At 48.0% G+C, this 24,146-nt stretch overlaps 1 protein-coding gene across 1 annotated transcript in view; it reads left to right on the forward strand.

The window, feature by feature from the left end:
* The window catches only part of Stk32b (serine/threonine kinase 32B), a 182,679-nt gene that overhangs the window by 22,218 nt on the left and 136,315 nt on the right, over positions 1–24,146 (forward strand). Inside the window, exons 2-3 of the mRNA XM_090343840.1 lie at positions 8,877–8,932; positions 21,068–21,219. Coding sequence (XP_090199966.1) covers positions 8,877–8,932; positions 21,068–21,219 — 208 coding nt within the window. The remainder of the gene's footprint in view (positions 1–8,876; positions 8,933–21,067; positions 21,220–24,146) is intronic.

Genomic DNA, 24,146 nt, shown 5'->3' on the forward strand with positions numbered 1-24,146 from the left:
CCATCATGGAAGCTTCTTTGGCCTAGAGTTCTCCCCAGCTCCCCCTCTCTGGTCTCCCCACACTCTTTGTTCTGGGCCCCTTCTCTGCTGCCTTTCTTCAGCTGGTGTGATTTCCCCGGCTCCCCGGTGCACCTTCCACTCTCCTCATATTGCATGGGTCAGGTGGCCCTTTAGTCAGTGCCATGAACCCACAGCCCAGCTGATTTCCCATGATGGTGTCCCCCTCTGTCACCACAGGCATCTCAGGCACCGTGGGGCCTCTACCCAAACTCACTGTCCTCTCAAACTGCCCTTCTGTCTCCTGGGAGCTCTGTTCTTGGGTCTTTCTTTGTGACCACTCTTCAGTTCCCCAAGTGCAGAGCCTGAAGTCTTTAGCTACTCTGTCTTCCTGGCCCCGCCCCTCCCTGGAGGGCCATGCTCCTCTAGGCCAGCACACCCGTATTCCAGGATGGTTCACCATCCTCCAGCCTGGCCACAGTCCTCTTCCCTGCTGACCACGCCCATCCTCCAGGGTGATCATACCCAGTACTCACCCTGACTGGTTCCTTGTGTGTTTCTCAAGCCTTTTTGGTTTTCCTGCTCTGGCCTCAGGTTAGAACAAGGTATTCGCTAACCTCTCTTTGCATTCCTAGCTCTTTGTGTCCTCTGAAGACTGGGGACTGATGACAGCTCTAGCTTTGTCAGTGACCTGGTCTTTGTCGTCATTGTCGTCATCCTCCTCCTCCTCCTCATCATCAGCAGCAGCATTATATGTTTGCTTAGGCCACCATAATGAAGTATCTGAAGATACAGGTTTCTCTTCCTCTTCCTTCTCCTCCTCTTCCTCCTCCTCCTCCTCCTCCTCCTCCTCCTCCTCCTCCTCTTCTTCTTCCTCCTCCTCCTCTTTTCCTCCTCCTCCTTCTCCTCCTCTTCCATTGTTGTGGCCGTTGTCATTGTCATCGTCCTCCTCCTTCTCCTCTTCTTCCCACTCTTTCTTCTTTTCCTCTTCTTCCTTTTCCTCTTTCTCTTCCATCTTACCAGTTTAAGTCTTAACTCCACCAGTTCATGAGCACTTGTGACAGTCGACTTATTGAATTTGGCTTATCTCATTCGACATGGTCTCCAAATCCATCTACTTCTCCTCATGGCTGAGTATTATTCCATGGCTTATATATTTATGTCCCATATTTTTCCTATTTATTCCTTGGTTGTTGAGCATCTTGGCCTCTCCCATAATTTGGCTGTGTGTTCTTGGCCCTAAGCTGTTCTGCCATCACACTGGATTTGGCCTCAACTTTACACAATCTTCTTTTCAATGTGAACTGATTTTTTGCTCCCATTTCTCAACCAAACCTGACTAAAAACAACTGACAATAACTATAATAGCCTGCATGATAGATTATCATGAACTTTTCTCATCAGCTTAATTGATCTGTTTTCTTTGATCCCAACCTCTCACAAACTCTCAGAACAGGGACAAGCATTTCAGTGCTTTTCTACCTCACATCTCCAACATTTTCTAAATTCATCTGAGAAATAGTTCCAAAGACTTAATTAAAAGCAGTATGGTCAGGTTTTTATCTCAGCAGTGTCCCCACTTCTTGGCCACAGTATTGTGTGTGTGTGTGTGTGTGTGTGTGTGTGTGTGGTGTGTGCGTGTGTGTTGGCGTCTCCCATTTCTATGACAAAGGTATCTCAAATAAACCAAGCAGAGGGATGACTCATTTGTCTTCACTTACTGCTCTGTTTCCAGGCCCGTAGCAAGGCAGAACCCCGTGGTGGGGATGGGTGTGTGGCAGGGGCTGCTCTCCTCATGGAAGACAGAAGCAGAGAGAAAGGGTGGGACCAGAACAATCAGGTCATCAGAGGCAGGCCCCTAATGGCTACTTCTTTAAGGTAGGCTCCACCTTCAAAAGTTTCGAGGGCTGGCAATGTGGCCTAATGGTAGAGTTCTTGTCTAGCATGCATGAAGCCCTGGGTTCAATTCCCTGGTACCACATACACAGAAAAAGCTGTTAAGTGCCACTGTGGTTCAGGTGGTAGAGAAAGCCAAGGACAGTGTTCAGGCCCTGAGTTCATAGCCCTAGGACTGGTAAAAAAAAAGTTTTGAGTTATCTCCCCAAATAACACCGCCAGCTGGGGACTAAATGTTCAAGGCACGACTGTATGGGAAACACTTGATGTTCAAACCATAACCAAACATCCTGTGTCTCCTCCTCCATCTCTCATCTCTCCCTTCCACCAACGAGGCTCACCCAGCAAGGTTTCTGCCCCCTTGCATCCTCCTGCCAGCCTTGGCTGGGCTCTCTGTTATGCCTCGGGACTGGCTGGTGGTCAGAGGGTTTGGGCCTCTTCACTGATGAGCTCTGAGCTGTGAGCTTGCACTGCTGGCATTTCTTTCAGCAAAGAAAGACCAACTAAATGCCTAGGTATAAGGCAGACATACCCAGGTTCTCTCTGAGGTATGACTGTGCCTTGAGTCAGCTAGCGTCTCTTCCGCTGAATCCGTTCCTGCACCAGGGTGGGAGTGAGGATGGGTGGGGAGGGGTAGGCTCCATCTCTGGAGCCCTACGGTCCCACTGCAGAGACCCGAGCACAGGGAGGAGGAGAACCCAGCGACAGTGTCAGCAGCTCGCAACAGCTCTGGCTTTTTTGTCCACCGTGCCCCAGAAAGTGGTTCAGGGACCTCACGCTGGCACTCAGCTTGCCCAGGCCGCCCTCCCCGGAGCCTTCAGTCTAAGTACTTGGTGGGGTCAATACCAGCTTGTACAGCAAGGCCCTGTTCGTGTTTGAGGACCCCCATATGTGGGGCAGTGAATGGAGGAGGCTTGTTTGGGGTTAATGAAAAAAATAAATCACAGTGTGAGCATCTGCATTGAGATGTGGACTTTAAAATGCTCCACTGGCTCAGCTTCTTCCAGGGCTCATGAATAAAGTGCTCAGGCAGAACTGGTGGCCACGGGCCTTGATGTCAGCGCTGGGTATGCGTAACCAGTGGAGTCTTGGGACAGCCATTTCCTTGACTCTTCCCTGTCACCTCTCCCCTCTTAGCTGCTCCATAGTTGAATGGAAAAGTGCAAGGAGATACTAAGCCCCAAATTAGGGCCTGCATGCCGTGCTGTGCTCCACCTTTCCTAAGCGATCAGATGGCACCTTGTCTTTGGTACCCCCGTCCATGTTTCCTGGTGGGTCACTGCATTGAGAACTGGGGGGCCCTCACAGGTAAAGCGGCCCCATCACACCCCTTCCACAGGATGCGCCCTCCACTGTGCAGACTCCGACTGCTCGAAGGAGAAACCGAAGACTTTCTCACCCAGAGTTGCTTAGCAGTGCAGTCTACTCTTGTTTCTACAACTCAGACAGCTTCAGAGGTGTGTGCACAGGTGCAAAATCCCAGGTCCACTAAACGTGGACTTCAGGCCTTCACCTGAGCCCTGAGGCTCAGCCCTTCTTCCCTGACAGGGGCTTGGGTGGTAGCTCTGGGTTGCATGGTGTCCTTTCCACATTCACATCCACCAGGAAGCTCAGAATACGACCATCTTTGAGAACAGAGTCTTTGCAGACGTAATGGACTGAGGGCCTGAAGAAGGAGTCCTCCTGCATTTGAGGTGTGGAGCGCCTCCAATCCCTGGTGTCCTGAGAAGAAAGAGCAGAGGCGGACACAGGGGTGAATCCATGTGAGGCAGGGCCAGAGGCTGTGGCATCACGAGTGACAAGGACGCTGGAGTCCACTCCATGCTGGTGGAGGGTGGAGGCCAGCCTTCCCCAGTGCCTTTACCCGTGGCTTGTCCCCACTCATGCCCTGACTTTGGACTTCCGGCCTCTAGGATGTGAGAAGGCGCATGCCTGTTGTCTTAAGAGACTTGTGACATCTGCGAGGACTGTCCTAGGTAGCCAGAACACTGGCGCACACAGGGAGGTAAGAGCCTTTGTTGTCGAGGAATTCACAGCTGGGTGATGCGTGTGATGCTTCTCCTGGAGTCCACATTTCCACCCCCAGGCTGCTGCATGGGCGAGTCACGTGACGTCCTGACTACACACAGACTTTGTGCGTTTGCTGGTAAGGGGATATAGACGGAACCAAAAACCATGGGAGCTTTATTAATCGCATTTATCAATTGGGAAACCAACACCAGGTCTACAGAATCAGTCACAGCTTCGTCCAGCAGATACCAGGAGCAGTGCCAGGCATGCAGGCCTCAGGGGAAGCAGAGGAAGAGTGGCTTGGAACCATTGGTCCCGCTGGCCAGCACAGATGGGCCAGGAGCCGAGGGTCTCCCTAGCCAAATCTCAGCTCCTTTTTCTGTATTTTTTTCTGCTCGTCTGCTATCTTTAAATCTGAAAATTCTGTCTTCCATATGGCTTTCCATTTTATTTTTCATTGCTAGGACTTCATTTTAATTTCCCCCTCAAGATTTCACTCTCTTTACTGACCTCCCCTCCCCCGTTTCATGTCTTCCATTGACCTGTTTTTTTGGGGAAGGGGGTGTCAGCCATGGGGCTTGAACTCTGGGACTGGGTGTTGTTCTTGAGCTTTTCAGCTCAGGGCTAGCACTTTACCACTTGAGCCACAGTGCCACTTGTGGTTTTCTGGTGATTAATTGGAGATAAGAACCTCATGGATTTTTGTGCCCTGGCTGGCTTTGAACCTGGACCCTCAGATCTCAGCCTCCTGAGTAGCTAGGATTATAGGCATGAGCCACCAGCTTCCGGCCCATTGGCCTTTTATTTTTAAAAACTTCATTTATTTGTTTATATATGTTTTGTTTTGCTCCCTTTTAGCTGTCTATCTTTTTTTGTGTGTTCACCTTGCAGTTTATTGGTAACCAAGCTGCTTACTTGTTATTTATTTTTATCTATATTTCACGCTGAGTTCCTTTGTCTCTTTGCTCGTGTATGCTTTGAGTTCATATATTTGCTTATAAGCGTTCTTTCATTTCATTACCCATTCTCATCGTTTCTTTGAGCTCAATGTCTCGGGTTGGCTCCACTTCACTGTCATTCTGATTCGTGTTTCTTGAGGTGTTGTGCTTCCTTACTTTCTCCTAGGGATTTACTTACTGCTGCCCAGTCTGGTGGGGTTTTCAGGAACCTGGGACTCCGTGTGACAGAGCCAAGAAGGTTCCAGGGAGTATGGTTTGAGGGGGCTACCATAAGATACCAGTTCCGATGCCTCCCACTCCACCTTGCCCTGGGCAAGCGACCACATGTGGCTGAGTGTAGGATTTGTCTTTGGCTTGCTTCGGCCTGACTGAAGCCTTACGTGAGCATCAGACAGACAGGAAGCTCCCACCTACTCAGAGTGGGTTTTGGGAAGTATTCTTCCTTCAGACCAGCAGTCAGGACTATGCCAATGGAGCAAGGAATTCTGGCCATGTGCCATGAGCTGTTAACACCTAAGCATATGTGTATTAATGAAGCACCCCAGCCTCACATGCACTCGAAGTCCCCTGGGGAGCCCACATTCTTGGACGGGAATGAATGAAATATGAATGGAATGAATGGAGAACGTAGAACACTGTAAGCTTAAAACCCAGAGTCAGCCAGACTGTCCTGCCTGTGCAGACGAGTGAGGGCTCCCAGGCCTGGGCTCCCCAGGGTGCTGGCCCAGACAAGCTTCTACAGGACAGAGCTGGAGGGGTTTCCTGGAGAGGTCAGGAGGAGTGGGGCTGGGTGAATGCTGTGTCATCTGGTTGGCTGCAGGGTTACTCATTCTACCGTGGCCAGGGCAAGGTTGATGGAAATCTCTCCCGGAGGAAGCCAGTGGAGAGAGATGGTGGCCGCTCACCCCAGCATGGACAGCTCTCATCTACAGAGGTGTTGCTGTGTGGGTGACACAGTCCTGAGCATGTGGGAGGTGTAGGCACCATCGCACCATTTGCAGATGGAAAGAACGGAGGCACACAGGGCTCAGTGACTTCTTTATAGATACACAGGCCGTGGCAGGGCCACTGAGGGTTCTCAGCCTGTGTCTGTAGGACCAGCCCTCCCCAGCCCTCGCTGGATGCCCCTGTAGCAGCTGTCAGGAGGGTTTGTTGGGGGTGTGGTGAAACTGTTCTAAGCACAATCATGGGGGTGGGTGTCACAGACCAGCGAAGTGCTCCTCCCCCACAGAGGGTTGTGCAGGAACTGCCTTTGAGACCAGACATGACCACCTGACCACAGGATGCCAGCAGCCGGGGCAAGCACATGACCAGGGAGGTGCAGGTGGCTTTCAACACGGCGGGGGGTGCAAGATGCCATCAGGGGCCGCCTCATGGTCCCTGGAAACTTGTTGACAAGTGGTTTTATTTCCCAGCAAATAAAACAGAAGCAAAGCCAAGCATGTGCCTTTACCTTTCCTTTGACCTTCAGTGAGTGGATAAGACGTGAAGTTGGCATGTTGTTGTTTTTTTTCTCTTTTCCTACTGAGCATAAACAAATCCAGGTCAGTGAAGCAAGGTTTGGCTAAGTTAACTGTTAACCTTTCCTCGCTATTCTAAGCACATTAGGCATTTGATCAGTTACTGGATTCTGACTTTGGCCTGGCAGGGACACGATTTAGCTTAATTATCCTTCACTGTATAAGTTAATATGCAAGGAACAAATTGTATTTGTTGACTTCCCTTCATGCCTGCTTTCCATTATACAGTGAACTAATCAACTCACTTGATCTTTGTAAATAAAACTCATCTTTCGTAGTCATGGGAAACTGGCTGTAATTCAGTCTAATTCAATAATATTTGCTGAACAGTTGTTATCTACCAGGCACTATGAATACAGAGATCCAGTTAGTTCATTAGTATTTATTGAATATGGGGTACTATGGTAGGTGCTGAGTATACAGCAACAGAGAAAAATAAACCTTGCCTCCCACCTCAAGGGGGCCATTCTGGTATGGAAATATGGGCATCATTAGCTATTCAAATTTATGCAAACCTATTCAGAATGTTGACTGTGGCAGATGCACCACATGATGTGAGAATGAGTGATTAGGCCAGGCCTTGCTGGAGAGTGGAGTGGCCTCCGGGGACCCAGGCAGCAGCAGGCTGACAAGTCCAGGGCCTGGAGAATAGGGCACAGAACTATTCTAGAAAGAAGCACAGAGAGTGTGTACCATGTGGCAAGAGAAGAGGCCCAAATCCGGTAGTCAGGTGTGGGGGTATGGAGGAAGAACTTGCTTTCCACTAAGACTCGAGAGGAGAGGACGAGCGGTATCATAGAGCTCATGGCACAGGTGCCAGGGGAGGAGTTAGGAGGGAACACTGAGAAGTCCTTGTGCAGGTGAAAGTGATGAGTACGCAGACAGGAGGACAGGGAAGAGAAAAAAGAGACCTAACCTGGTAAAGCATGAGATATGGGGCTGAGAGAGAAAAGAGGTGAGCTGTTGTCATCAAGAAAACAGACAACATTAACAATGCTGATGAGAATTTTGGCTGGGGGAGTGGAATCCTCAGACACTGTTGGCAGGAGCATAAATTAGTCTAGCCACTATGGAAACAATATGGAGAGTCCTCAAGAAAGTAGAAGTCTAACTTCCTTAGGTTTTTAATATAACATTCTTGGGCATATACCGAAGGAAACAAAGTTAGCATGCGATAGGGATACCTGGAGACCCATACTGATTGTGGGACTATTCACACACACGCAAGTGATGGACTCAGCCTGTGCGCTCAACAGTGACTTACTAGGCAAAGAAAATATGAAAGGCTTACACATATATGCACACACAGACACACACACACAGACACACACACACACACACACACACACACACACACACAGAGTATTATTCAACCATAAAGAAGTACATAATGTTGGCCAGGAGTTTGGCCTAGTGGTAGAGTGCTTTCCTAGCATGCACGAAGCCCTGGGTTCAATTCCTTGGTTCCCATATACATAGAAAAAGCCAGAAGTGGTGTTGTGGTTCAAGTGGTAGAGCTCTAGCCTTGAGAAAGCCAAAGGACAGTGCTCAGACCCTGAGTTCAAGCCAGGACTGGAAAAAGAAAATGATATAATGTCATTTGCAGATTATCATGTTAAACAAAATAAGCCAGACTTGGAACAAACATGCATAAGTAGAATGGAGCTATTTTTTTTAAAGATGTAATACCATGTACGAGTCCTAGGTGCTTTTCTTTTCTCCATCAAATGAGGTATTATGAGGCAGAAAAAAGTGGTAGCAGAAGCAAAGTTTATTTGAAATTAAGAGTAAGATAACAGGGGAAACTGAGGAAAAGCCTCTTGGCTACCAGTGGGTTGGCACAAGCCTTCCACCTTCCCTCCCACTTGTGGCTGTCTTCTGTCACATGAGGTCTTATCCACCTACTTCCCAGGTGAGGAGGAGGAGGATGAGGAGGAAAAGGAGGAGGAAGAGCAACAGCAAGAGGAGAAGCAAGAGAAGGAGGGGGAAGAGGAAGAAAGTACAGACTTCTCACTGTAAGAGAGCTAGAAATGGAGCCCAGAAATAGGAATGTGAAGGAAAGGGAGGGGAACTAAGGAGAAAAATGGGGTGACTATGATTAAAATGTGCTGTATACATGTATGGAAATGTCATAACAAAAGCCAGCATTTCATACAGTTAATATGCACTAATACAAATAAAGGAAAATGGTCACAGTACAAATATATCTCAATAGCTGGGTATCAGTGGCCCACACTTGTAATCCTAGCTACTCAGAAGGCAGAGATCTCAGGATTGAGGTCCAGAGGCAGCCCAGCAGACCCCTTTTCTCCAATTAACCAGAAAAAAAGCTCAAAATGGGAGCTATGCTTAAGTGGCAGAGCATTATCCTTATACAAAAATGCTTAGGGACAGTGCCAGCCTAGGACTGGCATTCAAAAAAAAAATAAAGAAAAGACAAAGAAAAATCTCAATACAAACCTGACCTCTCTTTCCTTTTCTTTCTCTTTTATAGTCAATTTCGACCACTTTCAGATTCTGCGGGCCATTGGTAAAGGGAGTTTTGGAAAGGTAAGAATGATAACATTTTCAAACAAATTTCCTTAAAAAGAAGCATAATGTCTTGTGCTTAATGTATGTGTACACTTGTGTGGCTGTGTCCGTGTGGGTTACTGAGCACTGGGGATTTCCTGTTGACAGTTTGCAGCTCTACCAATTTGAAATGTAAATAGGAGATCTGAATGGTTTTCTTTGGATCTGGTATGATTTTATCCTGAAAATCAAGCTAGCATGGTACCCCTAGTTTGGATGGTTATGGTGGTGGTTATTTCCAGATTGCTAATGCTATGTCTTCCTTGGAGAATCTAAATGAGGAAAGTTGTGGGGAGGTAATAAACCAACAGCAGACACTACGGAGCAGCTGTCCTTGGTGGTGTGGACATTTGGTGTTTACCAGTTCAGGTTTGTGATCCTTGGCTGATGTGGGTGGCAGACTGTCAAAAATCATGACCAGGCAGACACATACTCCTCGAAAACCCAAAGGTTCCTGGGGAAAACCTGATCTGTTCCCACCAACTCAGAAATGACCCTTGCCCACAATGCCTAGAGAATCTGTGGAATGTAAGGTCTCCTCTTACCTATCAGGAATTAGAATTATTTCCATTCCAGATGCAAAGCCACACCGGGTAGCCCAGGAAAAGGGGCCAGATTGTGTGGACAGGTGGGAAAACACCAAGGCTGGGAATTGAACTCAAGGCTGTGTAACACTGAGGTACCTGCACATTCAATAACCATGCACCTTGCCCAGAGCATCTGAAAGTTACAGAGTCAAACTGGGGCATTGGACCTAAGAAACTGGAAAGATTCAAACAAATTCTCCACTTCCCTCCCTCCTCTTTTCCTTCTCTTCTTAATCTAGTCCATGAATATTCCCTAGCCCCATACCTGCCACTCTTCTAGACTCTGTTGATCAGTAGACATGGAACCAGTGCCTTTTATCAAAGAATTGACAATCAGAAAGAAGGCAGAGAGCAGACTGACAAGTGTGCATGTTTGTGTCTATGAGGTAGTAATCAGTATACTGGAAGTATAATGAGTCCCCGGAAGAAGTGATTGTTTTACAGAGTTGAGAACCAAGAGGGAAGTCATTAGCTACATGTGGACATGAAATTTTAAATTAATTAGCATTGGCTACAACGTTGAAGGCTCAGTCCCTGCCGTCACACAGGACTATAGGATGTTCTGTCGTCTCAGATGTTCTGATGGACAGCCTCACTTCTCACACTACGTTTGGGAGTGGCCTGGGAGCCCACACCCAGGTAAAGTAAAGGAAGGGGACTGCTAAGAATGCTGGGAACCTAAGTGTCTTTAATTTTCAGCCTGCGTTTGGGAGACAAGCTCTCCCTAGAGGAGGGCAGTGGACTAGCTCAGTTGGGCCCCCAGATTGCCTTTAATCACGTGCAACATCCATGGCGCTTGCTCCTTGGGGAGCAAAGTTAAATGAGACATAGTCCCGAGTGAGCAAGAGCTCAGCCCTGGATGGGTAGACTGATGTGTGGACTGGCATGTTCCCTGGCTCACTCAATTCCTAGGAAAAATAGTCTTTTCTGCGGAAGAGTCTCTGGCGGCTCCTCTCTTTTGCTTGAGTGGTTTTTGTGGTAGATCTTCTCAGTGCCTTTCTCCACATGTGATATTTGGGGTTCATGCCCTGTGCAGGATGGTGCTGAGCTGGTGCAAATACTACAAATCAGATGATACGTGCCTCCAGAACCCCGTTCTTGAGGTCTTGACACACACGTGATATGGCACTGGCTGTTTGTTCTGTCAGGCGACTCAGATGTCGTGTTAATCATCTCATGATGGAGCTGCTGAACAGTCAGGGGTCGGGTGCCACATTGGAACCCATCACCCTGCCTTCCTGACAACACTAACGCATACGTGACACCCAGAAAACGATGACCTGGCTTATGGGCCCAGCAGGTCAGACCACCAGAGCCAGAGAGTCAGTCAGATCTTTCTCTTCGTGACACTGTGGTGGAACTCCTTTGGTTTTCTTTTGTGCTGATCTTAGAACTTGAAATCAGGGGCTAGGCCTTGTCCCTGATCTTTTTTGGCTCAAGGCTAATGTGCCACCACTGTGCCACAGCCCCAGTTCTGGCATTTTGGTGGTTAATTAGAGAGAAGAGTCTCATAATTCTTGGCTTGCTTTGATCCTTGATTCTCAGATCTCAGCCCCTTGAATAGGACGCTTGATTATAAGCATCAGCCACTCGCTACCTGTCTTATATAAGCATTTGAAGTAATACATTTGCTTCTGCCATTTTAATGCATCCCATAAAACCCGAAATAGTATTTTATTATTTAGTTCATACTATTTTCTAATTTGATTTGTGAATTCTTCTTTAACCATTAAATTATTATGTAGGCAAGTATTGTTTTATTTCAAAGGGCTTTTTCCCCCCAACCTGCTTACTGATCTTGATTTTTTAAGTTATTCTGTGTGGTTCCAGAATATACTCTATTATTATTTCATGAGCTTTACATTTAGTGAGATTTATTCACTAAAAGGATGTTTCAGAGTTGCTAGGTATGAGTTAATCTAATGTGTCTTTGCTGACTTTGCAAATCTAATGGTTTTGTTCGTTTCTGAGATAGTTGTACATCTTCTCCAGCCGTGATTATGGAATTGTTTCTTCTTCCTTTAATTCCGTCAGTGTTGGCTTCTTATGTGTGTTAGATATGCACACATATCTGATTGGGATGGCCTCTCACAATGAATTGGTTCAGTTATCATGAAATAGATGCCTTCCTCTTTCCTGGCTAATGCTTTTTATGTTGACGCTTATTTTATCTGAGATTAAGATAGCCTTCCTATTCTACCATGCATACTGGTCCTTGTAACACTGTATATTTTTCTACGTGTTTGCTTTTAATCTGTTCTTTATATTTAGCATCAACGTTTTGAAGTCAGCACATAGTTAGATCTCACCTTTTAAAAGGCTATTCTGAAAAGCTTTTAGCTCAATTGTTTAATTAATAGTTGATTATTGGCATGGTTTGGTTTAGATATTGCACGGTTTTATTTTCCTTTAACCCTTCTAATCATTTCTTAAGTGCTGAAGGATTGAACCCAGGCCTCATGTACATTCCACAGGCATTCTACTGCTGGCTTCCATCCCCAGATCCCTTCTATTTTTATTCTGTTTTTCATTTCTTGTCTTGTTTGGGTTGAGTATCTGGAACCCCTTCCATTTATTTTTTTGATTGACATGGTGACTATACTTCGCTGTATTATCATTTTAAATGGTTTCTCTAGGGAATATATATATATATAAAATTTCACACTCAGCTGAGTTAGATTTCACATAAAATACAGAATCATTGCAATTGCAGAAGTCTGTTTATCACTGATAGCTGTTTTACTGTAGTCAAATGCTTCAGCTTCTGAAAATTTTAAATGCATATCCAAATAACCTAAGTGTGTATGCATATAAACAGAACTACCTATTGAAAAATTGCAGAGGAAGTAATCCTTAGTATTTACCCATATCTTAAAGGAATTTATCCCATTTTTAAGAAATCTGGCATGATTCCCAGGCAGCCTAAAGACTCTCCAACAGTGTCTGATTTGACACAGGTTTCCCGTTAATTCATTAAATTTATGTTATCTGAAAAATATGCGTTTCACTTTTCTATTTCTGTTGGATATCGGTTTTTGGCCTTAGTTCCTCTGGTAAATGATTCTGTACCATTGGCACCGTCCTCCATCATTTCACATGGGAAGTCATTCTGTTTACCAAGTCACTTTGATTCCCTCTCTTCAAAAATTGCCATTAAAAAAAATAGGTTTACTACCTGGAGGTGAAAATTCTTGATCTTTGAAAAGAGTGTTCTCTTGCTACATAGATGTCGCAGGTTCCCACTTATTTCTGTCATTTACCCCACGCACCTCCACTCTAACAGCTGCTTCTGTGCCTAGACTCACCTCTGTTAATAGGTTACCTGTCCTCCTGAGAATGGGTCACATTTCCCCGACTCAGGCTGCATCCATGGACACGGCGAATGGAATCCAATCTCCTGATTTGTAGCTGTCACCTCGGTTAGATCTTCTCCGCATGTACACTCTGTCTCGGCTGCGCCCTTGGTATGTACGTGCAGTTTGTCTTTGGGAAGCTTCGCCATGCTCAGTCCATTTCCTTGACTGGGATTATTCTCTACTCCATCCATGTGATCTTCAGGGATCAGCAGGTGGTAGACAGAGTGTATAGTTCCCCTGCCCCCCTTCCCCACCCACCACCATTGGAAGCGTTTCTGTTCTGGATTCCCCAGCACACCAGGGAGGTTTTCCCTTGAAATTATGGACAGTGGCCAAACTTAACAGCAACAAATAACCGAACATTTAAAGATCCTATGAGGTCTTTGCTCTGTGTGGTTTCTTCTATGAATGTTGAGACTTCTGTGAAAACTTGGAACGTCACTGTTCACATGCCTGGCATCGTGTTGTGGCCTGTCGCCTTTATCTCACCTTGTCGGCACTGTGGACTCCCCCACCGTCTGTGCCTCCTCGGGACATTCTGACAAGCCTGTCCACGTGAGGGAGGCCTGCGCCATCCACTGAAAAGGTCTAGTTTTCTTCTCTACTTTTGAGGTTATGTGGCTGCAGAGCCTGTCAGCTTCAGCATCGATTGTCCCAGAACTGAACTCATCTTTCGAAAAGTCCAGCCAAGCTTTCCAAAGTCAATTTTTAAGTCACTTAAGTTGTAGCAGGTCCTTTATGACATACCAATTCGTGTAGAATAAACACAGTATTCCAGATGCATTAGTTTACTTAAAGAGAACCAACGCTAGCTCTGTTCTGGTTAAAATGGCAAAGAATCACCGTTTTTCATGGCACATGTGGGCAGGGTCTGGTCTACATGGCCATTATAAACTAGATGGATTGGCACAGTGGGAAGAAGTAAACCAGACTCACGGTACTGGGTGCTTTGGCTTTGCTTTGGCAGACACTAAGCTGGCACTAAGAGGTTTCAGGAAAGACATTTCATGAACTCTGACCACATCTCTGGTTATCCGATCACAGCACATGTGAATCCATGGCAATCTCATTTTACTCTCACACGGTGAGTCTGAAGTCTTCTAGCCAGTGCCAGATAACTGGTAGGTAGTTTACTGAATTTAGTGAGAAATCTGTGAGGTTTTGTTGTTGGTGGGGGTTGGTATGTTTGTTTTGGTCTTGGATATTGAACCAGAGCCTTGGGTGTTGTCCCTGAGTTTGCTCAAGGCCAGCACTCTACCACTTAAGCCACAGCAGCACTTCCGGATCTTTTGATGTTTAATTGGAGATAAGAGTCTCCCAGAGGGGCCGGGAGTTTGGCCTAGTGGTTAAAGTGCTTGCCTAGCATGCACGAAGACCCAGGTTCGATTCCTTGGTACCACATATAGAAAAAAAGCCGGAAGTGGTGCTGAGGCTCAAGTGGTAGAGCTCGAGCCTTGAGAAAGTCCAAGGACAGTGCTCAAGCCCTGAGCTCAAGCCCAGGACTGGCAAAAAAAAAAAGTCTCCCAGACTTTCCTACCCAGGCTGGCTTTAAACTGTGATCCTCAGAGCTCAACCTTGTGAGTAGCTAGCATTACAGAAGTGAGCCAGCAGCAGCTGGGTGGATTTTATACGAAGAATTCTGGGATAACTGAGGCTCAGCAGGTTGGATGTGTTCTATGGAAATGGCTCAGCTCTGGGACTGAGATCGATTAATTTTCTCACTAGCTGCAGGACCCAGGCAGTGAACCATCCACTCCATGTTTGGTTTCCCTTCTGGAAAGGGCTAGAGAACCACAGTGGAGCCATTCCATGGGCATGGAGGCAAAAGAATCTTCACTTCTCCATATGTATCAGCTATGAGCATAAAACAGTTCTGCATTTGTGGGCAGCTGATAAAGTTGGAGGTTTCTCTATAGAAAGAAAGTCTGATGGTTAAACAGATGTAAGAGGTGAATGGAGAGGCAGAGAGTAAGGCCCACGGTCTATATACAAGTACACACCTACATGTATACACATGCATCTGGATACATCCATGTGTGTATACATATGCACTCTGCCACATGCTATAGATGCTTGTGTTCACACGTGAGTACACACAAAGTAAGCTTCTTGTTATTAGACTATATAGAGGATTTACTAAGCTTATAGTCTTGGAAACTCAAGTCCGAGGTCAGATAGCCCATTGTTTTGGGTGAGGATAGTGATGACAGACCAGAGGATGTGTCAGAGCTAAGAGCCACCTCTCAAACCAGGAAACAGAGAGATGGAGGGATCGGAGTCTCACAGCCCCAAGGGCCTGGGGTTGACCCAAGGGTCTTCCGTGCCAGGCCTTACCTCTTACAGGACCAGTAGTGTCGTACAGAATTGAGCCTATGTACATGGGCTCTGTGGGTATCCGTGTTCAAAGCATGGCATATGCAGAACAACTGAGCTGGGAAGATTTAGGAATACATGTGTGTGCAGCATGGATGAACACCATGTGCGCAGACTAACGAGGTACACGAGTACTCACACACATGGTGATATACGCTCATGTGACATGTGTGACCCATAGGACACGTAAATCATGTATGATGCAAACAAATGGCTATTACAGAAATGAATATATGCAAGTGGACCAGTGATCTAATAACATGCACCAGCAGGTCAAAGTAGCGGAACTTAGATCCTCCTCTCTGGGTCATTAAATTCCAGGACTGTCCTGTTCCTAAACACCTCTCCACAGTCGTCCACCTAAGTCACCTCCAGTCACCCTGGACTCCATTCCCTTTGGCCCCCATCTCCCCTCCTGCTTAGCCTCCTCTCCCCTCCATCCGAAGGCTCCTTGCTCCTTGGGCAGCAGAAGTGGGTCCGGGCAGAGGGGCTCCTTGGTTCTACCACTTGATCCATATCTCCCCTTCTCATTTTTTGTTTTTTCCTGATATTTTCAAGATAGGGTCTCCAGAACATTCTTTGCCCAGGCTAGAGTTGACCAGCAATCCTTCCACACTCAGCTTTCTGAGCTAAGCTGTAGGATTGCAGGCATGAGCCACCAGCACCCAGCTGGAGTGTCTTTCTTGATTGGCACACAGACCCTCAGCTTTAAACGACTGCAGAATGGAAACCAAATAAACATGCAGTTAATTATAATTCACAGACTAGCCAGAGGCAGCCTGAATATACCCTAGCACAGAGCAGCATGAGCTGCGGGAGAATAGCCCTTGATGTCCCTCAGAGGAAGTGTCTGGATTAAAACGGACCACGTGTTGCAGAGGTGACAACCATTTCCATACCCAGGCATCCTGTCAGGATCAGGCATCTCACTCCCCACTGCCGGGCCTTCAAAGCTGCATGCAAATCCATTGTGAACACATCTTTAAAAGCAGCCTATCCAGCTGAGTTCCCAGAATGCAACGGATCCGTGTAGGGGTTAAACAAGGATGAGGGTTTATGTGTGCTCTTGTCAGTTTTAATGTTCAAAAACATTTGTCTTGTCAGTGTCTTTTTCCCCTTAAAAATGTATTACTTTCATCCAGATGTTGGTGGCTCATGCCTGTAATTCTAGCTACTCAAGAGGCTAAGATCTGAGGACTGAGGTTCAAAGCCAGCCTGTGCAGGAAGGACCACAAGACTCTTATGTCCAATTAACTACCAAGAAGCTGGAAGTGGAGCTACACCCTGTCCCTTAGCTTTTCCAGGGTACTCTAACACCACCTCCAAGACCGACACCAAAAAAATCATGCTACTGTAGAATTGTTTTCATCTTTTAAATTTCTAGACCTCTAAGATGGTGGCCCACAGAGGGAAGGCTGGCAGGACTGGGTTGCATAGTAGACATTTATGGACATGCTGTCTGCCCTCCTGTTTTTCTGTGTCTCTCTGTGTGTGGCAAGCAGGATGAATGAGGTTGGGGGGAGTGGTGCCATCAAGCTGGTAGTTTGCTGTGAGCAAAGATGGCTAAGAGGAGCCTTGACCCCCTGAGCCATTTAAACGTAGGCCGCACTGCTGATGAAGAAACAGCACATGAGGATGTGGCAGAGGGAGCACTGCAGAGCAGAGCAGAGCATGGGAAAGCGCACTGTGGCGGCCAGAGTTGGAACCTGCATGACTTAATTAACTGGCAGCAGAAAAGTTAATGAACTTGGGCACCAACGCTTGGCCTAACCAGACACTTCTGGGCAAGCTGCCTGACGTCTTTGAGGCCTGAGTGAGCTATTACTCTTAGGTCAGAATGAATTTAGAACACTTCAAGGTGACGGTGTGGGGGCAAGGGGACAGGGGGCAGAGCAGGGGAGCCTTTATTTTCTTTCAGGCATCTCTACAAAGGGTGGAATGCCTTTCTCTTCGATGGGATATTTATTTACTGCCCATTAATTCGGTCCTTTGGCCCTTGGAGCGGTTGGCTGGCTCCTGGGGACTTTATTAAGTAAAGACTTCAGGAACCATGGCCTGTCTGGCATTCTTTGGCCTTCTGGCCAGCTCATTTGCATTTCCTTCCTCCTCCCCCAGGGCTGGGCAGTCCCTGTCAGCATTTCCAACTTCTCTTACCCCAGAATGAATGTGGCTCGGAGCCCTAGGCCTGAGCCTTGTCTCCACACTGACACTGCAGTGTCCAGAGGCACATGGTGGCTGTGAAAGGTGCCGATTGTGTGTGTGTCACATCATTTATGAACTGTGCTTCCACCTCTTACAGTTGACCCCACGCACCCCTGCAGGAAGAGCCTCCCACACCCTAAGTCTCCGGAGCCACGTGTGTGCACTATGTGCATGCATGTTTGCCCCTCCATCTGCCACTCATCCAATCCCATCCCTCAGGTCAAGCCCCAAACCCTCTCCATCCCTTCAGGACAGAAGGCAGCAGTCGGTACCACAGGCCTTGGCTCCTGGCCCTGGGAGATGAGGGTCTGCAGAGAAGGTTCTCTACCCTGTGATGTGTAGTCAGCCACCTGCTTTCTCCCTGTGTCCTCATGTCAGCATCTCCCTGTGTGTTTGGCTCTGGCCTTCACCTCCACGACCCCTTCCTCACATTCTGGGGTCCCACAGGTGAGGACTTCAGAGTGCAGAGTGGAAGAAGCCTACCTTAGCCTGGGCGCTGTCCCTGATCTCTTCAACTCAAGGCTACCGCCCTACCCCTCGAGCTACTTCCTCACTGCCCCTTCCTCTGCACCAACTCCAAGCATCCAAGGTTATCTGCCACCTGTTGCTGTCATCTGTCACCTCACATCGAGATCCCACAGGTGAACACAGGCCACCGCTCTCTGATATTCCAGGATGTTTGCCAGCCTTTCACAGCAAGTCCTGGGGCCTCAAGTGCTGGTAGCACTTTCTCTGTTCCTACAATGGTAGTGGACAGTAATTTTGGAGTCTATGTCTTCGTGTGGCCTCTGTTTAGAGTACTGTGGGACAGGCCACACACCAGCAGTGCTGGCCTGGGGAAGGGCAGTGTCCTCAGGCCTGTGGAAGTATAGTTGGGGCGCTGGCTGGCTCACTGCCTGGTCACCTGTCAGGTCCTCCAGGCAGACAGGCCACAGGATGTGTGCAGAGAGGGAAGCTTCCTTCAGGGCTCACCGTAAGTCACTGTGGGGGCCCAGTCGGTCCCAGGTGGGTCCCAGCTGTGCACCCCAGGGGCCTGAAGCTGATGGAGGAAAGCGGAGAGTTGTGTCTCTCAGTGAGGAACTATGCTTTTATTCCCATGTCCAGTCTGAGCATCCCACAAACCTTCTCGTCCTCAGACAACGTGACACCTTCGGGGCTCACGTCGGTCCTAGCCTGTGGCAGATACTTAGATGTTTGTTCAGTGAACTGTTGATCTAAATGAGTGGATCTCTTGTGGCCAATCTTTGATCATCCCATTGACCAGAGCCCAAGTGGGGAAAGTCATCTGTTGTCAGATGAGTTACACTGCACAGTGAGAAGCAGACTGCCTCCCTGACAGAGGCAAATAGGGGTTTACTCTTCGCAGATACCCAGAAGTGTGAGGCGGTCTCTCTCTACGATAGGTGGAGTGTCTTTGAGTGTCTCTTAGCCTCATGGTCACAAAGTGATGCTGCAACTCTAGACATCACATCCTTGTTCAAAGTAGGAGAGACCAGAAGAATGATGTGGGGGAGACAGTTGAGACCATGCGTAGCAATTCTCTTTTATGCTGAAATCGTAAAAATCTCCAGCAGATCTTGGAGATCTGGAGCCACAATTGTGGCTCTCTCAGATCTAAGAATTATAGTTGAGAATGAGAGCTGAGATCTAAGAATTACAGTTTGAAGCCAGCCCAGGCAGTAATGTCTGTGAGACTCTTCACCTCCTATTAAGTACCAAAAAGTTAGATGTGGAGCGGTGGCCCAAGTGGTAGAGGCCCGTTTTAAGGACAGAAGCTCAGGGACAGCCCACAGGCTCTGAGTTCAAGTGCCAGGTATACACACACACACACACACACACACACACACACACACACACGCCCCTAATTATTTGAACAATGACAGCCTATTCACACTCATTAACAACCACATCAATTCTAATTTCCACCCTGTGGCTGTTTCCTAGAATCTTGCTTCTGCAAGGAAACAGATGCCTTTGAAGGGAAGGCTGCAACCATTTCTTCTCCCAGCAGTTTTCTGAGTGCCAATCAAGCGGCAGGTGGAGGGTGGGGGCACAGAGATGGATGCACCTGGTGTCCGCTCTGGGACAGAAGTCTGAAGCCTGTTCCGTGGATGTGGGCCAGGCTGGTCTCCCACCCCCAGGCTGCCATGCAGGGCCACTGCAGCTCCTGCTCTTAACCTACCTAAGTAGAAGCTTCGCTGCAGGCTCTCCCTGGCTCCCTTATGGCATCCTCCCTCTGCGTGTGTTCTCCCTTCCTCTTCTGAGGACATTTCTTGCCATCTGACATAGGGCTTACCCTGAGATGAACTTTATCTTTAGGTCCTTGCCTGTACCCCACAGTCTTCCTCCACAGAAGCAGTGTAACAATAACACCGGGCACTGGGTGATATAAACGGCAGACTTGTATTCCTTGCTGTTCAGAGGTCAAGGGGCCAGCGTCCCTGGGTCCTGCAAGGCCTCTTCCAGGCTGCAGGTTGCTAATCTATGCTCTGATCTCACAAGGGGATGGATCAGAAGCTCCGTGGAACGCACTGAAGCTCAGAGGAGGAAGCTGACAAGCCCAGCCAGGGCCACACAGCAAATAGCACTGAAGCCCGGGTTAGATGGTCCTCAGAGTTCAAACCGTTCTCCGGGCATCTGACTTCCTGCCAGGCCCTGTCTCAACCCAGTGAGTTGGCCTTGTCAGTTCTTTGTATTTGATGCTGGCCAGGCTGACTTCCCATCTCCCCGCCCTCCCTGGCCCAGGAGGAAGCAGAGCCCGTGGACCCTGCCCTCCTCATCCTCCTGACCTCTTGCTGGTCTTCCTAGCTCCGTGTTCCTGGGAGCAGAGCGTCCTCAGATGCCTTACGGAACAGTAGACACAATTAACTGCAAGGCCTCAGTTCCCTTGCTCAGGCCCAAGACGCTCTGGATCTGGTTCTTCCCCCAAATCCCCAGCCACCCCCCACCTCTTTTTTTTTTTTTTTTTTAACAAATCCAAACTTTCCAGCTCTGCCCAACATCCTCTACCAATCTTCCTCCTCCCTAAAAAGCCAAACTTCTAAGCACTGCAAGTGTCATCTTCAACTCTACCTGGAAGCCGGAATTCATTTTAGAGTCTCCTCGAATTTCTAAGCTACCTCTGAGCCGAGGCGAGACCCCTACGGCTCTGCCAGAAGCCTCTGCCCTTGGTTGACAGACAAGCCTCCTGTTCTTTTTATCTGAGCACTGCAGCCTGTAATCTCAGCCTCCGCTTTTCGGGATGTGGAGTGCGCTGGACCTCAGGTCCTGCCCCATAGAGTACCGTCCATACTACACACATGCACACGCGTCCCAGGCCCTTATGATCCCCTGAGGACAGGGAGGCCAGGACAGCTCCATCCGCACTCCTGAATCTGCAGCTCTCCCTGCACCGTTCCCTTCAGGTGCAGAGTTCATAGAAGGGCGAACCTCGGATGCCCCACTTATGGATAAAGATCTTTCCGTTTAGGCCACTCTGTCTGCAGGTTGTCAGAACAGAGTTGGCCCCGAGTGTAGAAACACAGGGAGGGCTTGGCTTCTCCTTTCCCCTTTCTTTGCATGTTGCCTGAACGCACTGTCCTCTGACTGCTGCCCAGGTATGCATCGTGCAGAAGCGAGACACCAAGAAGATGTACGCCATGAAGTACATGAACAAGCAGAAGTGCATCGAGAGGGACGAGGTGCGGAATGTGTTCCGGGAGCTGCAGATCATGCAAGGGCTCGAGCACCCATTCCTGGTCAACCTGTGGTGAGTGACACACCGCTTCTGCTGAGCCCCCTCCTCAGCTCTGCCCCAGGCCCGGGCCACGCTGGCCTGTGGGGAGGGGCGCCCACCTTGTACAGAGAAGAACCATGTCCCAGGCTGGTGCACTCTTGACTACTGTAGAGTGTGTGTGTTCTGATTAGAGAAACAAAAACCTTCGGTGTGCTGGGTTCCAGTGGATCATGCCTGTAATCCTAGCTACTCAGAAGGCTGACTGCAATCCGAGGTTCTCAGTTCAAAGCCAGCCAGGGAGGAAAGTCCGTGACACTAATCGCCAATTAACCTGAAAATCGGGAGCAGAAATGTGGTTCAAAGTGATAGAACACTAGTTTTGAGTACAAAGCTCAGAATCCATGCCTCTGAGTTCCAACCCACCGCTGACCAAAAAACCCCAGAAAACTTGAATGTGTGCTTCACTTTTACTGTAGTTCTCATGTTTTACCTGATGAACCAGAGCTGAAAAGAGATGAGAAGGCCCATGCTATTTGGAAAATAGGTGGCTTATTTTATGACAGCACCGAGCTGAGCCCTCTGTGTGGAACCTAACTTTTTAGAAAGCCTCACCCTTCGTGTTGGTGACAAAACGGGACTCAGAGAACCCGTGTTTCACTCCACGCAGCATAGAGGTACGAAATTCCCAGTCTGGCTCACATCCCATGTTCCAGAACTGTCTCTTCCTATCATCCCAGGCTTTAATCTCTACTTGAAATTGCATCCTAGAAAGGCTACTTGGGCCTTTGCACGTGGCATCTCCTCTTTCTAAAGTAATCCTGACCTATCTCCCCCGAGATCTCCTCAACCCTTCTGTGCCCTTCTGGTGCCTGCAGGTTAGGATTCCTTCTTACACTCTCTACCCATGGTGCAATGGCTCCTTAAGCCTTGGGGGGAGAGGGGAGAAGTGTTCTGTCTGAGGACAAGGCATGTGTGGTGCATGCTCCAGACACAGACATTTCCAGGTGTGTGTGTGTGTGTGTGTGGCCAGGGAAGGGGGTCGGGGGTTTAACCAGACATGGTACCTCAGTCTGAGTAGCATCGTTCAGCTCTCATGTGTCCAGGAAACGATCCATTGCTTAGGAGAAATAACCTCTATGTTATGATTGCTTCACAGGAGCATTCTTTACAAATAAGTTTCTGATTGGAAAAGACAGCAAGGAAAGTACATGAAAAAAGCAACAGTTGTCCCCAATCCCACCATGCCCGGATGATGCAAGTCTTTTTCTACTTTTTTTCTTGTATTTTTTGTGTCAGTGTTTTTTGTGTGATTGTTTATATCATGGGTATAAAATACATGCATAGCCATTTTGCATTTAACCTTTTCAAGTTAGCAGTCTGGTGGGCAGCGTGTCTCTTCACAGCAAGGCCTTGTAGGTCATTTTCAGTGGCCAGGTAACGTTCTCCTGGGGGATTAGCCCAAGGAGCCATGTAAGGCTCCCTCTGTCATCTGGGTTCCTCTTGCTGTCTCATTGTTTGCCAGTGGGGATCCAGGTCTGGGGGAGTGTCTGCATACCTATGCTGGTGCAGTGGGATCCCATGGGAGTTTGTGGGTTTGAGGACACCTGCAGGCTTGTGATGAGTGCCTGTGTCTCACATGAAGTGCTGGGTAAAGCAGACAAATCTCTGCAAATGTTGCCTGACACTGAACTCCCATTGTAAGTTAGAAAGGACTGAACGCAGGGCTTGCTTTGAGTCCCTGGGCCTCAGTTTCTTCACTTGTTAATAATGCACATAGTAACTCTACGCTGGTGTGTTTTGGGAATTAATGGAAAGGAAAGATATGAAACTGTGTTTTCCGTAAATGGTAATGCTGCTTACTGAAAGAGAGCACACACACACACACACACACACACACACACACACACACACACGTATAGATGTGTATTTATGTTGTGTATACATATAGAAGTATATAAGGAAGATAAGTGACAGGCAAGTGATGTTAGAAAGATGGATGAATGGATGACAGTTGATATCTCTACTTGCCATCCATTCTGTCCCAGGCAGGAGCTTGTCTCCTCAGTGACAGGACAGGGCTTTGAGCAGCTCTTTCCCTGCCTGCTCTGCTTGAGCTGATCCAAACTCAGGCCAGCCCCCATGCTCTGCTCTCCTCAGTCTTCCAGGGAGGTAGCTACCCACATGTACTGGTGGGTACTTGATATATCTCTTGTACAATTTATTTTGTCTTAATAGACTCTTCTATTAGTCTGCTATATTCATTTCACAGATGGGCAACCGAGTCATGCCACTCTTAAGTAGAAGAGGTGGGACTTGAACCTGAGACTTGAAGTCATCTAGCTTCATAACTCCTTCATCGGCATGTACTTCCCACCTCTTTCCTCCCCTGGTTTCTCTACACTGCCTCCCTCACTGCCGCCAGGCAGATCCTCAGTGTAGAAGTCCTTGCTGAGTTCTCACCGACACCGTCGGCTCGTGTTAATTCTCTGTCAGCTTCCTGCCCGTCACACGGGTGAATTATTACAGCTGTGGAGAGCGTGACTCTCCACCTTCTCATTCTCCTTTCCTGGTGACACACTCCCTCATAATTGGCTTAGGTGAAGGTTGCATTGATCAGTTCTCTTGACAGCCTGACCTCCAAGACATGATGGCTGTGCTCCCCAGCTCTTGATAACACCACTTGAGCTGTCAGGTGTCATATTCCCTCACCTGTTCTCACACAGACCTGTTTTGCTCTCTTGAGCCTAAGACAACCACAGCAAAGGAGAAAGGGGGAAAAATCATACTTCAGAGAGTGCAAGTGGAGCCTTGACTCCAGGGAGCCCTGCTGAGCCGAAGCGGGAGAGAAGAGTGAGCGAGAGGGGAGAGAGGCATCTCAGTCCCCAACTTAGAGCCTGACTTTCTGGGTTCAGATCCTGTATTTGCCCACTCAGGTGTATCTGCCCAAGCTCCCACTTTCC

Source organism: Megascapheus bottae, chromosome 13 (assembly GCF_031878675.1).
Source record: "Megascapheus bottae isolate mThoBot1 chromosome 13, mThoBot2.hap1, whole genome shotgun sequence".
NCBI classification, from domain to species: domain Eukaryota; kingdom Metazoa; phylum Chordata; class Mammalia; order Rodentia; family Geomyidae; genus Megascapheus; species Megascapheus bottae.